The 15,422-nt window shown below is 39.2% G+C and overlaps 3 protein-coding genes across 3 annotated transcripts; 1 reads left to right on the top strand and 2 right to left on the bottom strand.

Moving 5' to 3' along the window:
- Positions 1 to 498: 498 nt before the first annotated feature.
- On the bottom strand, positions 499 to 5,439 carry dnase2b (deoxyribonuclease II beta). Its single transcript, XM_085371974.1, has 6 exons — positions 5,313 to 5,439; positions 5,026 to 5,200; positions 4,394 to 4,472; positions 3,557 to 3,718; positions 1,507 to 1,704; positions 499 to 935 (listed from the first exon to the last, which is right to left on the bottom strand). Exons 1-6 carry the CDS (start codon positions 5,417 to 5,419, stop codon positions 601 to 603), a joined length of 1,056 nt encoding a protein of 351 aa, XP_085228100.1. The 5' UTR covers positions 5,420 to 5,439; the 3' UTR covers positions 499 to 600.
- A 2,130-nt stretch (positions 5,440 to 7,569) lies between these two features.
- Positions 7,570 to 11,171, top strand: uox (urate oxidase). Its single transcript, XM_085371975.1, has 8 exons — positions 7,570 to 7,692; positions 8,147 to 8,359; positions 8,476 to 8,592; positions 8,742 to 8,820; positions 10,119 to 10,305; positions 10,419 to 10,542; positions 10,755 to 10,838; positions 10,920 to 11,171. The coding sequence occupies exons 1-8, from the start codon at positions 7,672 to 7,674 to the stop codon at positions 10,992 to 10,994; spliced, it is 900 nt and encodes a 299-aa protein (XP_085228101.1). The 5' UTR covers positions 7,570 to 7,671; the 3' UTR covers positions 10,995 to 11,171.
- A 679-nt stretch (positions 11,172 to 11,850) lies between these two features.
- Positions 11,851 to 13,105, bottom strand: samd13 (sterile alpha motif domain containing 13). Its single transcript, XM_085373204.1, has 4 exons — positions 13,055 to 13,105; positions 12,485 to 12,533; positions 12,265 to 12,376; positions 11,851 to 12,178 (listed from the first exon to the last, which is right to left on the bottom strand). The coding sequence occupies exons 1-4, from the start codon at positions 13,080 to 13,082 to the stop codon at positions 12,035 to 12,037; spliced, it is 333 nt and encodes a 110-aa protein (XP_085229330.1). The 5' UTR covers positions 13,083 to 13,105; the 3' UTR covers positions 11,851 to 12,034.
- Positions 13,106 to 15,422: the final 2,317 nt, after the last annotated feature.

Genomic DNA, 15,422 nt, shown 5'->3' with positions numbered 1-15,422 from the left:
TCCTGAAACAATGTGCGGCTGTGATCTACAGTCTTACTAACCTTATTTCTGTTTTGTTTTATTGAATTGAAAGTATTATTTTTTTAAATCTATTTATACTTGTGGGCTGCTGGTTCCATACAGCTGCTTTAACTCAAACAAAGGTGGATAACTAAGTGTATCCACCACATAATTAACATGCAGTCACTGCTATTTTTCAAAAGCTTATTCACCAGTTTAAATTGTAAATACATTATTATTGGTGGCAGCAGATGGCCCCGCCCCTCCCTGAGCCTGGTTCTGCTGGAGGTTTCTTCCTGTTAAAAGGGAGTTTTTCCTTCCCACTGTCGCCAAAGTGCTTGATCATAAGGTGTCATATGATTGTTGTATGTATTGTTGTAGGGTCGACCTTACAATATAAAGCACCTTCGGGTGACTGTTGTTGTGATTTGGAGCTGTATATATAAAACTGAATTCAATTATACACATACATTATTATATGTGAGTCTCTATGTTACTTCTACATAGCAGTCAACCCTGGAGACAGAATCATAGTGTCTCGCTCTGCCACTGTCAGCCAGTGTCACACTGATTCTTAATCACTTTGCTTTTCCTTCTCAATTAGCACTGAATGTACCAATCCACCACCTGCCTGAAGGCCTTATAAATCAAAGGGTTGGAGGAACAGATCAGACCGCCACCTCGCCACAGCTGGCCCATCTCTCTGTTCAGGTCTCCCAGGCAGGTCACCTGGTCCTCATAAAGTCGTGACACGCACCACTTTGAGTGGTCGTAGTGCGAATAAAACAGGATTGATCTGGGAAGCTGGATTTTCTTAATGTTCATGGTGTGTTTGGCCAGTGAGCAGTTGGAGGGCAGGTCGTGACCTTGTCTCTGCCAGGACTCCACTAAAAGGTCGGCGCCCAGTTCCTGAGCCACCCAGCCTGTGTAGATATCTGAATGAAAGCCAACAGAAAAACATGTCAGGTACTAGAGTAGTCTGTACTCGAATCATTGTGCTAAATGAAACGTATAATGTTTTTATACCATTAAATAGCATTTTTCAAGTTGTTTTGGCAATTTGCCAAATGATATGAGAATAAAGGAAATGCAAACGTGATAAGCTCACACTTCCTTTTGCATTATGTATGATTATGGTAAAATAAATACATTGTGAGCTCTGTGTTGTTTTCATGCATAAATAAACCTTTGTGTGGATAATTATTCTCTCTAAATAATAAAAATATACATATACACAAACTGAGAAACAAAATACTGCATGTAACTAAGATCCAAAAGTCAAAGCAGCTGTGAGTATACTTTGAAAGCCCCGGCTGGGACGTGATAATGCACGTCACTGTGCAGCGACGATAGCGTGTCTGCGCCTGATAATCAGTGACTGTGGTCGACGAGTGAAATGTGCAAACATGGCAGCAGGCTACAGGAAAGAAGTCTGCTCTTCTAAAATGTACACGATGAGCAAGTAAATGCCTAAAAGTTTAAAAAAGGGCATGCGGGGTATCTTACCATCCACAAAGTTTTCAGATTTAGCAAAACTGACAAACTTTTCCCCTCCAGCTGAAAAAAGCTGCTCCATTCTCTTATTGGAGGACAGCTGTGGTTTGGAGTCCGCACATAACTGGGCCAGCTGTGGCAGGTCAGCCGAGATTGCAGCAGGAACAGAGCAGTTATAGAAACGTGGGTAAAGGTAGACCAACTGCTTTGCTGGAGATTGAAGAGGAGAGAAATAAGAGATGATGTATATTAGATAAGATAAGATAAGATAAGATAAGATAGAACTTTATTAATCCCTCGGGTGGGTTCCTCTGGGAAATTCGACTTCCAAAAAAAGCACAGCAACGACCGAAGTTACAGTTACAGAACTGTTATATATATATATATATATATATACACACACACACACACACACACACACACACACACACACACACACACACACACACACACACACACACATATATAAATACAGAGACAAATATAAATAAAATATACGAAGGGGATAAATAGAATAAATAGGAATAAAAATAAAAATACAAGTGAATTGCACATTTCAAGTATTGAGTCTATTGCACTGTTGACTATTTACAAAAAGTATTGCACAAAAGGTATTGTACAGTGAGGTGAAGAGGCACTACAGCTTAGTTGTTCCCCCCTCCTTTGTCCTCCTGTTTCCCCTCCCTCTCCCCTCCAGAGAGGAGTTAAACAGTTTGATGGCGTGTGGGACAAAGGAGTTTTTAAGTCTGTTAGTTCTTGTCTTGGGGAGAAGCAACCTGTCACTGAACAGACTCTTCTGGTTGTTTATGGCCGTGTGCAGAGGATGCCCAGCATTGTCCATAATGTCCATCAGTTTCTTTAGTGTCCTTTTCTCTGCCACTGTCACCAGAGTGTCCAGCTTCATGCCGACCACAGAGCTAGCCCTTCTGATCAGTTTCTCCAGCCTGGATGAGTCCCTCTTTGATGGTCGTATAGCGAGAGTATTCCTTACAGCCGCAATGAGCATTTACGATAATGACACTGATGTTGATTCTTTACTGTTAGTCTCATCAAGTTTATTAATTAAATTCTTGGCAAATATCGAATTTTCGCATTCAAGGCTTTTTATATAGCAGATATTACATTTAGCTAAATTAAATGTCCTCCAGTCTTTCTTTGTAAGCACTTTGTTGACACATTAACTTGGTAAAATGTGAAAAAATTGATTATTAATAAAAAACATAGTAATTCAAATAAAATACTATTATAGTGAAACTGTTATGATCACCACAGAAACACAGAATAATTCCGAGTAGCTGAACACGTGTGAGGAAATCCCCTAAAGTTTCCCTCAGACACGCTTCGTAGCAAAAACAATTTCACAGGTTCATTATAATACTTGTGTGCAATGTGGGGTTTCCAAACAAAAGAAACAAATCACCTTATTAATAACCTTAAAATTTCATTTTACACATTTGCTCAGTGAGAAATCCAGAAAAAAGCAGAGCAGCATAAAAACTCCAAATAATTTAAAACTCTGCGCACATTTAAAATGAGTTTTGAATCTTTATGTACCGTTAAATGGGGAGACGTGTATAAAACTGCCTGTAATTCAACAATTGAACAAACAGTTCATCACCTTGAATTAAAGCTGAAAGTCTGGATTTCACATCTTGATTCAAATTACATCGTGATCGTGAACGGAGGCAAAATTACAAAAATTCTCTTATTGTCCAGATGTTTATGGGCCTAACTGTGTGTATGCATGTAAAAGAAAAAAGCTGATGATTGCTTTGCATTAAACCAGGGGTGCTGAATATAAGGCTCGGGGTCCAGAATCGGCCCAGCCGAGTCCGGCCCACCATTAGGCTGTGGAAAATGTGAAGGAGTGCATAATTTTGAACATTTACCAGGATTTTACAGTATTTCCTGTTGGTAAAGAATCTCCCTCATTCATACGACACCAAAGTAATTAAGTAATAGATCAACTATTAAAAGTTTTTTTTTTACATATTTGTAGGTTTTTTTCAGTGGGTTCACAGAAAAAAAGGAGATTTTCGCTCTGTGCTTCATGAGAGCTCACCTATATGAAGAAACTGTTGGTACTGGTAGGTCACACACAGTGCAGTCTGGCCATTGACTTTGCCAGACGACGGGTATAGGTACCCTTTCTCGGGGAAGGAAGGGAAATGGGGAATGCTGTGCGACAACCAGAAACCTTGAGCGCGGTCAAAGAGCAGTGCCCCTGCAGGACACACACAAACATACGAAAGTTGGAATGATTACACACAGATACATGCGAACCAGCGCGCAGATGCAGAAAGATTTCCATCAGTTGTGTTGCTGATAAGAGTCAAATGTGCAGTTGGAGCTATCGGACAGATGGTCTTTGCCCGTGTCCTCCCCCTACAACACCCTATTGCAGGCAGAGGAAACCTAAACCCTATTGATTTTTTCTTTTTCCAAAGCTTGACTAGCAGTCTGGAAATGCATCTGCCGGTAACTGTCACAGACACAAAACATGCTGTAACTTGCACTGTTGCATGGGGAATAGTTGTGCACTTGTACATGTAACATAGTGTGGCTACATATATACACAATAACTACCTTAATTTAATATAACAGGTTCTTAAATTTGTCAAACTACCACAAATGTCCATTTTTACAGCCTCTCCACGTGGTATTAAAGGTGGAAAATGTAAAACAGACTTTCCTGGACATTCCACCTTTACTTTGCACATGTGTCAACAGAGTGAAGAAAAACTATGGCAGTCATAGCGCTGCTATATTTTCTGCTGACAGTGAAAACTCTGGGAATAAAACCTGATCAATCTTGTTGCGTGGTCACAATAATGAATAAAAGTCTTGAGATGAAAAGAAGAGGAAAGAAGCAGATTTCTTCCTGCCGACTGTACCGTACCTTTAGTGTGTCCATATTTTTGAATGTATTTCAGGTCTGGTGGGGCGTCGTTATAGAGTGCATACACTGAGGTGTTTGACTGCCAAAAGACCCCCAAAACAACAACATTTGTTATTTTATACAAGTGAAAGTTATTTATGCAAGTTCTTTTATACAAGAAGAATAATTGAGAGGTGACATTAGGGACGCCCTGCAAAACCAAAATGCTTATTACACCTTATTACACTTTGGCTTACGTTAATGGCAAATGGAATAAGGGACCAACTGAAAGAACAAAGAAGAAGAAGAAGAATGCCACAATAACCAGCTAATGGCTTCATTCTTATAGCAAAGATATTTCAGAGAAATGTTTGTTTTCTGTCTGCCTGGGGAAACTGAACTAAATATTTCCCTGACACCTAGTTTATTTGTCCTGATTACTTTAAGATCTTACATAAACTCCAGACTTACATACACTCCAAACTGGTAGTTTGTGTTGTTTCTGACTGTTCAGTGTCAACTCAGTTCCTCATATTAAATAAAAGAGTTCCTACTCAGCAAACTGGCACGAGCATTATCTCTGATAATTCCCATTAACAAACTAAAGTCTCACTCATCATATAAAAACCCACAAAAAGACGGAATAATCTCACCTTGTACTCTTTTCCCATGTAAAGCTGGTTCAGTGTGTTTGTTATGGCTCCTTGGCTGGAGTTAATCGTGTATTTACTCATTTCCCAGCCTTCTTTTGATGAATCCAAGTACATGTACTCCACCCCACTGCCGATGTCATCGATTCTGTATTTAGGCAGTTTGTAGACGATAAACCTTAGAAGGAAAGAGACAGAAAACCACGTGTCTTTTCTTGGGAAAATTGAAGGAATTAATCATCAGTATGAATATGGAGGCATTAATATTTAAAAATATCATATTAACTCACCAATCGACTGCCTCGCCTTCTTCATTTCTACATGAAATGTCAGCACCACAAACTGTGCAACACAAAAGCACAAAAATCTGTGAGGATAAACTAAAGCGTGAGATCATCCTGAGTGACTCCTGCAGCTGAAGTCAACACGGCAGCGACTGACGAAAGGGAAATCTGAAATCTGCTGCTTTCTGATTGTGAAACCAGCACATCTGCTTTTAGATGCAAAAATGGGAAGTCATAAGATGTTGTCACATGACGGGAAAATACTGAAATGACTCTGTCAGCAATTAAATGTTTCAGAATGTTTATAGATTTTTATTTTTTGCCAACCTTGACAGATCAGCTACTTTACTTGTCCTCGTATTATTTATATATGTACTGTATGTTAATGTTTTTTGTGTTGCTGATTTTTAATTATGCAAACTGCCCTCGTTACAGCATCAAGTACTGTTCACACCTGATTACTGTACTGGTCAGGTCTTAATTTTACAATGAAACCACATGTTGACTGTAAAAGGGGAAACGTCTCTTTGGTAAAACAACTCATAGTTGAAGTCTGACAAAGTCACATCTCTGAGCTCCTTTTTGTAATGTTTATAAGCCAAACTGGATTTCATAAGCTCATCCAGTTTATTGTTGAGGAAACTCTTTAAACATAGTCTTGGTAGCCGGGGATCGGTCTGCCAGGTGCTCCGCTCCTGGACGCCGCCCGGCACACAATGTACCTGACCCCTACGATGCCTCCTGCGGGTGGTGGGCCTGCAGGAAGATGGACCCATGTCCCTTTTTAGGGACTAAGTCCTGGCCACCAGACGCTCGCTCTCGGGCACCTTCCCTGGGCCTGGCTCCAGGGCAGGGTCCTGGTAACCCTAGGCGGGGTGAAGTGTTCTTCTCATAGGGGTCTTCTGAATCACTCTTTGTCTGGTCCCTCACCCAGGACCAATTTGCCATGGCAGACCCTACCAGGGAGCAGAAGCCCGTGGACAACATAGCCCCTGGGATTCCTGGGACACACAAACCCCTCCACTACGATAAGGTAGCAATTCACAGGGGGGTCTGCAGCACCGGGAGGAGGCCCCGGGGCAGACCCAGGACACGCTGGAGAGATCATATCTCTCGGCTGGCCTGGGAACGCCTTGGTGTTCCCCCGGACAAGCTGGAGGAGGTGGCTGGGGGGAGGGCGGTCTGGGCTTCTCTGCTTAGGCTGCTGCTCCCACAACCTGGCCCCGGATAAGTGGAAGACGATGGATGGATGGATCTTTAAATATATTCAAACGGTGAAGCAACTAAAGCATGTAGGAATAAACAGAAGAACTATTTTCCTCCTTAAGAACAAAACTATGTTAACGGGATCTTTAGTTCCTCAGTGGAAGCAGCTGACTGATCAGTCCTTTGCGCTGCGCACACGGCGCATAGAGCATCCTTCTATAAAGATATTCTTTTAAATTTAAAGCAAAGCACGTTCAGACAGAAAACATCCTGCATTAAAGTAACTGAATTTAAACTTTTAAACTTATCACTATTGTACATGTTGAGCTGAACCATCCAAACTTTCTTATTACTGAGGAAATGAAAAGACCCCTTCAAGGAGGCACAGATCTTGATACCAAGGCTGGTATTAGGTTTACTTCTAAATTACTTTTTCACTCTCCAACCCTACACGGGCAGGTTTGAAGAGCTTATTTCACTTAATTTCACTTAAAGGAAATCATCATTTAAAAACCTTATTTTTTATTTACTCTGATGATCTTTTTCTAATATTAAAATTTATGTGTGACATATGCAAAAGGAAGAAAAACAAAAAAAACAATATGCTGTCCACACAATATACATTGCATTTGCGTAAAAACAAAAAAAGCATAATGTAAATGTAATTCATAAAGGTGGAAACTCAAAACTGTTCTTTATATTTAGAAGAAAAAAGTTTATAGTCTTTATATGAGCATAGGGAGTGCAAACTACAGTGCTGTACAGACTCCTAATTTCAGATGTTTTTGCTTCATCTACTGCATCTCCGTTTATGTTTGCATGTGTTTCAATAAACCTGTTTCTTATTTTTCTGGCAAAATATAAAGAAATTAGGTGTCGGTCAAGATTGAACCTGACTGCAACAATGAATTCATGTGAAATGCACTCACATCTTTCTCTTTGTGGCTGTACATGTAAACAGTGTTTGTGCGTGCCTCTGCATTTCTCTGAGTGGAATACAGTGCATCACACAGTACAAATAAAAGAGGTTAAACTTCAGCTTCCAATAGCCTGAGTGCAAAGTTAATGCCACCCTCTGTAGAAAGTCCTCCTCCTGTAGCAGGAGCCCCATTTACTGGAGACTGTTTGAAGGGCAGCAGGTAAAGAAGAGGAAGGCACCATGGCAAACGCTTCAGATCAGGTAACATTTCAGAAAGTTGTAGAAGGAAACAGTAAAACTTAAACGATAGAACATGACTAATGTTTCTGACGGTAGATTGATAGCACTGGAAATTATCTCAGGGTTCAGTGGCCACAGGGTCAAACCGTGATCTTTAAAGGTTAGTTTTTAAAACATTTCTAATTCCTCACAAAGTAAAAGTCTTTTTTTTATTTGATGTTGTAGTACTCGTGTACTTTCAGACAATATCTGATTTCAGATTTTTTTAATTAATGTTGGAATACGGAGATATATTTAACAAGCTCCTGCAAATGCACACGAGAAACTTCACTGCAAACTATCCAAAGACAACATTTTAAAGGGATAAGAAATATTATATTTGTAGCTCTAAGATGACACTGTGGCACGAAACACCTCTACCACTGGAAACTGTTTAAGTGTGCCATCTTATTACAACTATTTCTCACACATGCAGAAAGTGGAGTTTGTGCGAACAGGTTACGGCAAGAAAACGGTGAAGGTGCTGGTCGTCCGGAGGCAGGGAAGACAGCATTCTATCATTGAGGTGAAGGCTGATGTGGAGCTCACGCTCAAGTCACGCAAAGATTATCTAACTGGAGACAACTCAGACATCATCCCTACTGACACCATTAAAAACACTGTCCACGGTTTGGCCAAGCTCAGAGGGGTGAGTCTAACACCGTTTTGAGGAACAGGGAAGACCTGTTATTGCTATTTCAACTGCTAAAATATTTGTTATTGAGGTCTTTTACAGCCTGTCAACCTGCTTGTTTCTCTGTCAAGATAAAGAACATCGAACAGTTTTCCCTGGATATCTGCAATCATTTCCTAACCTCTTTTAACCATGTGCTGAAGGCCAAAGTTTACATGGAGGAAGCTCCGTGGAGAAGGCTGGAGAAGGTAAAACACAGGACGGTGCAGCTTCACAAGAGTTGACCTTTTTAACAGCTATTTGAGCAGCAACATAAATCAAGCGCACATTAACCCGATCAAATGTTGCAGGTGATAATCCATCGTAAAACATGACCCTTGTCTTTTTTTTCTCTCAGAGTGGGGTAGAGCATGCTCATGCGTTTATATTCAGCCCAGAAGCTTACCGCTTCTGTGATGTTGAACAGACTATCGGTGGTAATCACACACTCTCACAAAAACACGCAAACAGTGTATTTGCTTACATGCTATCCAAGCTGTCATTGGACAGTGACGGACTGAATACACTCTGGTTTATTAACAGTATTAATAATAATTATTATTATATTAATTCAAGTTTTGTATTTTTTTAATTTAGAATTTTTGTTTCCAGTTTAGTTTCCAAATTACTTTTGCTCCTTTTAGCAACGTTTTCATTGTTAGTTTTAATTATGATTATATGGAGGCAATTTGTCAGGAGACAAAATTAAAGCTTTTCAGAAGATCTTACACAAATACAGCACCGTTTAATCCCATGTCGTGATCCCAAGTCTCAATAAATAGCTGGACCAAAGTGTGGTTAGGCTGAATGTGTAAACACAGACAAGCACATTTCTGCTATATTTTTAAATTAGTTTTCTTAACATACAATTATTTAAGTTTTTAATTTTCTTCCAAAGGTATAGATTTTTATTTAGATTTCAGTTACTTTAGTTTTTAAGTTTAGTGTTACCCTAAGCTGGACAGATGACCAGTCCATCACCAGGGTTACAATAGTTTACAGCTAAACTTACGTGTGTGTTGTCATACTTTTGTCAGACAAAAACACCCCAACCAAGTAAGAGGTTCAAACCTGGAACCTTCTTGATGTGAGGTGACGGTGCTAATCACTGCACTATCATGATAGTTCAAACTACAGCAGGCGTGGGCAACTCCAGGCCTCGAGGGCCATTGTGTCCTTGCAGGTTTTAGGTTTTTTGAACCAACACAGCTGATTTAAATGGCTAAATTAGCTCCTCAACATGTCCTGAAGTTCTCCAGAGGCCTGGTAACGAACTAATCATGTGATTCAGGTGTGTTGACCCAGGGTGAGATTCTAAAACCTGCAGGACACCGGCCCTCGAGGCCTGGAGTTGCCCACGCCTGAACTACAGCATGTAGGTAGGCCAAGATCTGATCGCTGAGCTCTGTTCTGCTGAAGAGGGCGTTCTCCCTTTGCAGCCTCCACTTGCTCAGTAGCCGGCAAATACATGTAAAAAAAAAAAAAAAAAACATCAGAGGTTAATGGCTGTCACAAATTACTTTGAGTCAAGTTTTAAACTCTTGAAGCGTGTTTAGTAAATCAAAACGTACTATTTGACTTGTGGTGCAAATACTGTTAACAAAGGCAGCTAAAGCTATGAGCTAAAGCCCTTGCACACTGTTGATCACAGGTTCATGATTAGCACCATTTTCATAAGTTGTTTGCCATGTTTCACATCACTCCACCCTCACGGGCTGATCTGTGCTCCACGCAGGCATCCCTGTGGTCCACAGTGGGGTGAAGAATATGAAGGTGCTGAAAACCACCCAGTCTGGTTTTGAAGGTTTCTACAGAGACCGCTTCACTACTCTGAAAGACGCCAAGGACAGGTTTTTCTGCACCTCTGTGTACTCGAGGTGGCGCTACAACAAGATCCAGGACACTGACTTTGACGCTGCTTGGTAACTGCCTGACTTACGAGCGTCAAGAAAGACCTCAGCTGACGTATACCAATATAGTTCAAAGTTCATAAATATAGTTCACATCTGAAGCTTTATATTCTTCATTCTTATAGGAAGACTGTGAAGGAGACGATTATTGAGAAGTTTGCTGGCCCCTATGATCGCGGGGAGTACTCGCCCTCAGTGCAGAAGACCCTGTATGAAACTCAGGTTCTAGTCCTGGATCGACTTCCTGAGGTACTTCCTTTAGATCGTGAAATCATCAAACTCAATCTTATCACTTTTTGAGATACATAAACTGTTTAGACAACTTCACAGTTGAAATCTAACCAACTCTGAGTCCTAAAAAAGGACAAACATGCAAATTACATCTCCACAGTTGTTGGAAATTGAATAAAAAGCTACATACTGTATATAACAGGCATGCTAAAGTACACATTTTCTTTTAGGTGGATGAAATAGAGATCATCATGCCCAATGAGCATTACTTCACCATAGACATGACAAGAATGGGTATTGTCAACAATGATGAAGTAAGTTCTGTTCTCACAAATGACCCTTCATATTCTTTAAATGATCGGGTTGTGGACATTAGTATCTTTTTCCCATCACAGGTACTCCTTCCTCTGGATAATCCCTCAGGGAACATAACGGGGACAGTACGCAGGAAGCAGCGAGCACGGCTCTAACGGCGCCCACAGAAAGAAGGCCCTGCTGGGATTTAAACAATCTGAGTGGTCCGTTTAACAGAAAGATCCATCTGAATTAACCTTTCAAACAAATATTCCAACAACAGCAAGTTAATATTTGTAGCCTGACTAAAGCTCGTGATGATGTGATGTGAACCCAAATAAAATGAAACTAAAGACAGCGGCTGTTGATAAATTCATAAACTAACATTGATCTTTGGTGAGAAAAGAGCACCATTTATTGCAAATCTCTGATTCGGATATTAAAACTCCAGTGTTATGCTGCACATGTACATTGGTCATACACACTTTTGAACAGTTGTCTGTGTGACAATGCTGAAAGCACCACAGGTTGATAGATAATAATAATAATAATAATAACAATAATAATATATACACATAAATATTTCGATATCAAGAGTCTCAAGCCTGAATAATGTAGATGTTCAGGAACAAGGTGGCTTTTGCTCGGGTCGTTGTGTCTGGGAAAACAAAGTGGTTCACGGTCACATGCTGAAGACGACTCATTGACTCAGATGCACATTTTAAAACATAGAAAGTTTCAGGGGGAAAAAGGGCAACGCACCAGAATCATTATCTGCATGTATCAAAGTCTTTAGATGCGACAGAACATACAGTTTTCAACTATAATATAATCTTATATACAAATACTTATTTTTTTAAACCTTCATGGGTTAATTCACTTTGCACTCACACACATACACGCACACAAAAACCATACCTGCAGAGTATTTTCCCCAAATTTTCTTCTTTTAAATAAAACACAAAAAAATACAAAAATACAAAAAAAAAATCTCAAGCAGCAGATATAAGAATGGCTGAAAGGGTAAACAGCTGAGTGGACACTGTGTGCAACCCATTTTTGGGGTCCACGCTTATATAAAAAGAACACAAACAAAAAGAAAAAATACAGCATTCAAAAATCCTGTTAAGAAGCCACTGTGGGCTGAAAAGTCTCTGCCTGGGCTCTCCTGACACAATGATTGTCACAGACGTGGGTGCTGGGACGGCCTGCGGCGCTACGAGGCGTTGCTTTTCAGGTGCTGAGTCTGCAGCGGCTTCACGTGATACTCGTAGATTTTCAGTGCGGGGCCGAGCTTTATCGACAGCCCCGTCAGGACGTCGTTACGCGTCATCAAGAGCAGGGACTTACCATCAATTTCCTGTCAGATAAAGACAGAAATTCTAGTTTTCCCTAGTTTGTCAGCATCATGTGGCAGCAATTTTGAGCAGGAAATAACAGTCAAACCTGATCCTGGAAAGCCATGGCTTGCTCCTCAAACCCTGTTGCTTTGAAATAATTGACAACATCAGCAACTGCCCAGTTGGAAGGGTCCGGCAGCTGACCGTTCTCCACTGGGCTGTAAGGTGAAATTAAATGTATTCATCTTAATATAAAATGTATGCTTAATTTTAAGAGCAGCTTAAAATATCTAAAATAGTTTGTCAATCAACAAGATCCTACACACCTTTTGGTGTCAACTGATCCATTTGCCTTGTCTTCCATGTCGGCTGTAGCTTAAAAAAAAAATAACAAGAAAATTACAAAAGCAAAAAGAAACTATTCAGTCAATTTGAAAATTACAAGTATTTTCTAAAATGCTTTTCATTTTCTAATTCTCTTTCAAATTAGAATAAACAGGCAAATAACTTCAAATGACTTGATACAGAGTGTAAAGACATTCAGTTTGCTATTAAAAAAAATATGCAGAAACCTGCAAATATTTTGTTTAAAAACGTGTAAGAATATGAATTTGGTGTTTTTTTTCCTTGCAAAAATGACACATTTTAATCGTGTGCGATCAAACTGTTCTCTGTCAGCTGGTTAACTTAACCAACTAAATGTCTGAGCTATTTTTTTTACTCCTCTACTCCGTCAACCATTGTGATGGCAGGTATTTTGCAATTATACCGCTACCAACGGGTTACACAAGCAACAGAAAAGCCCAAATACCTCACAGAGGAACCTTACACGACTACCTGATTAAACACAAGCGTTGCTAGTTTAATCACTGACTTAGGTGTAAGGAAACACTTACGATCTTTAACGTTACAGTAATTTTTCATCAGACGTCTTCTCTCGGGGAACTTAGTGTGCTGGCAGTTGAAAAACCCTCATTGTTTATCTTTCGCAGTCTGCCATTTACTGGATGTTTCTGCAGGAAAAACAGTTGTACAGTAAATAACAAAATTCATTTAATTTAAAAAACCCGAAACACAGCTAAAGAACAAAACAAATCCAATCGTTTCTGACTGACAACGGGGAGAGCTGTAGTGTGTGAAAATGACGACCAAAAACTCACGTTGTTAGCTGTATTAAAAACATAGAATTACATTAGAAACATAAAAAATAAATAAATAAAGTAAAAAAAATTACCTTATCAGAGAGGAGAGTTAAGAAAACAATTTTATGTTAAATGACGACAGATATTTAATCACTGCCACTTCGTATTCTGCGTTAACGCTAACGTTAAGCTACCAGGGGTAGTTAGCTAGGCTTGCTAATACAAAATTTAACAGTTACCTTGTTTTAGAGATTCGCGCTTTGACAGAAATGGCCCGCCCGACGTTTACACGTAGTTTAAATCTTAAAAAGTTTTCCAATAACTACGATATTTTACAAATTATTAAACGACAGCGGTCGTTTGATAAAATCAAGATTTAATCAAGTAAAGCCAACTAGCCCCCTCTTCATCGCTTTCGCTTCCATCACCCACAGGGCACCAAAGAATCATGGGTAATGTAGTTTTGCGTCCCCAACGCCTTGGTTTGCAGTTCAGTGAGATTAGACACTTGCTGATGATCACCCAGGAGCAAACTCACAACCAAACTTTTTAATAAAAAGAATTTATTATTGTGACATATTCTTTGTTACATAAAATCTGCTACAGCAAAGTATACTCCCCTTGCAAACACAAATATATATGAGTGGGAAAACAAAAAACAAAAAACGTGTCAGCCGTCTAAATGATGTGCAAAAATTCCACAAACTAAATAGAGACACATTTCAGATTATTGATCCCATACTGGCACATGTGACTAGCTACAGAGAACTCATAAACGGATTTCCTGCAGTCAGGAGAGTGTGAGGTGGTTCAGGGAAAAAGTGCCATCATTTACATGAAATCTGACAAAGATTACACAGATTGGGAAATAAAGGATACGGAGATACAGATGTGGAGAGATATGGATTTCCTACACAGTTTCTGGGAAGATTTACACACACACACACACACACACACACACACACACACACACACACACACACACACACACACACACACACACACACAAGCTGTTTGGGACTGTGCTTTTCAAAGTCCTGTTTGAATATTTGTTCTGGATTTTACCATTAAATCCTGTCCAGACTTCAAAGTGAGAAGAAGAAAATTGTTGGATCTTTTTTGGTAAATCTGTTTTTAAAGGATTATTTAAAAAAAATCTTTCTTTAGACAAAGGAAATGAAAAAAAATAAGTTAAAATCAAAAGGCTATCATTTTAAATAGGCATTTGAGGTGTCAGTGTACATAAACGTAAGTCTTAACAGGGCAAATAAAAAGTTACACAGATAAAACTTTTCAGTATATTCACTGTTTTTAACACTTGCAAATAAAACATTTGGAGTCTTTTATATGAGAACTATAGACGATTAAACATTTCAGTGTTTATTCATTATCTCTAAATATAAATAAAACAGCATACGAAACAGTTCTGTCTCGGAAATGAAAACAAGGGTAAATAAAAAAATGTCACATGCTGGGCTCAAACAGTAAAATAAAAGTTCACATGTTGCCAATATTTATGTATAAAATGCTACAAAATAGCATTCAGTCTGCAAATCTTTTCACATTTGGTTTCTATGATTGTTGAACTTGATTCAATTGCATTTTCCTCGCATACAAATACTTGAGCATCTTGTCAAATTATGACGAAGCTTCTCAAGACTTAAGGGACATAAAGTGAAACACTGTCAATAGTGCACTGCTATTCCTGACAGTGTGAAATGTAAAACTCGATTTTCACACAGCTGTGAGGATCAAACTCTGACATTCGTGTGGACAGCAGAGACAAACCTCTGTTCACAAAGAAAAGAACGTTTCTGATGTCTGGATGAAAGAAAAGTCCTTTAGATATGTTAACCTGTAACCGGAGAGTTGTTTGTTCTTTACTTAGCGGCAGGGAAAGAGTGAGAATTAATGGGTCATGAAAGTTGCTCAGAATATGATTTAACAATAAATTAAAAGGAGTAACTGATATTTTGGAGTCTTATGAGCTTATTTCCTTTGAAAACTATTATTTTTGTCAGCTGTGTTACTGATGTAAAAAAAAAAAAAAAAAAGAGCGAAAAAAGCATCAAGCGTGGCCGAGTTGAATTAATACTTTAAGGTGATGATATTTCAGTTTTCT

The sequence above is a fragment of the Diplotaxodon limnothrissa genome, linkage group LG15 (genome assembly GCF_057381915.1).
Source record: "Diplotaxodon limnothrissa isolate DT_005_m linkage group LG15, D_limnothrissa_male_GT1.1, whole genome shotgun sequence".
Classification (NCBI taxonomy): Eukaryota; Metazoa; Chordata; class Actinopteri; order Cichliformes; family Cichlidae; genus Diplotaxodon; species Diplotaxodon limnothrissa.
Note: the sequence above shows the minus strand (reverse complement) of the source record. Positions and strands in the feature narration are given on the sequence as shown.

Excerpts from the sequence above, each read along its gene's own strand:
- dnase2b (XM_085371974.1), bottom strand. The coding sequence starts at position 5,419 with ATGATCTCACGCTTTAGTTTATCCTCACAGATTTTTGTGCTTTTGTGT. Across the intron at positions 3,719-4,393 it reads AAAATATGGACACACTAAAG|GGGCACTGCTCTTTGACCGC; the intron begins GTACGGTACAGT and ends TGTGTCCTGCAG. Across the intron at positions 936-1,506 it reads ATCTGAAAACTTTGTGGATG|ATATCTACACAGGCTGGGTG; the intron begins GTAAGATACCCC and ends GCTTTCATTCAG.
- samd13 (XM_085373204.1), bottom strand. The coding sequence starts at position 13,082 with ATGAAAAATTACTGTAACGTTAAAGATC. Across the intron at positions 12,377-12,484 it reads GGATCAGTTGACACCAAAAG|CCCAGTGGAGAACGGTCAGC; the intron begins GTGTGTAGGATC and ends TTCACCTTACAG. Across the intron at positions 12,179-12,264 it reads CCATGGCTTTCCAGGATCAG|GAAATTGATGGTAAGTCCCT; the intron begins GTTTGACTGTTA and ends TTTATCTGACAG.
- uox (XM_085371975.1), top strand. The coding sequence starts at position 7,672 with ATGGCAAACGCTTCAGATCAG. Across the intron at positions 8,593-8,741 it reads CGTGGAGAAGGCTGGAGAAG|AGTGGGGTAGAGCATGCTCA; the intron begins GTAAAACACAGG and ends TTTTTCTCTCAG. Across the intron at positions 10,543-10,754 it reads TCCTGGATCGACTTCCTGAG|GTGGATGAAATAGAGATCAT; the intron begins GTACTTCCTTTA and ends ATTTTCTTTTAG.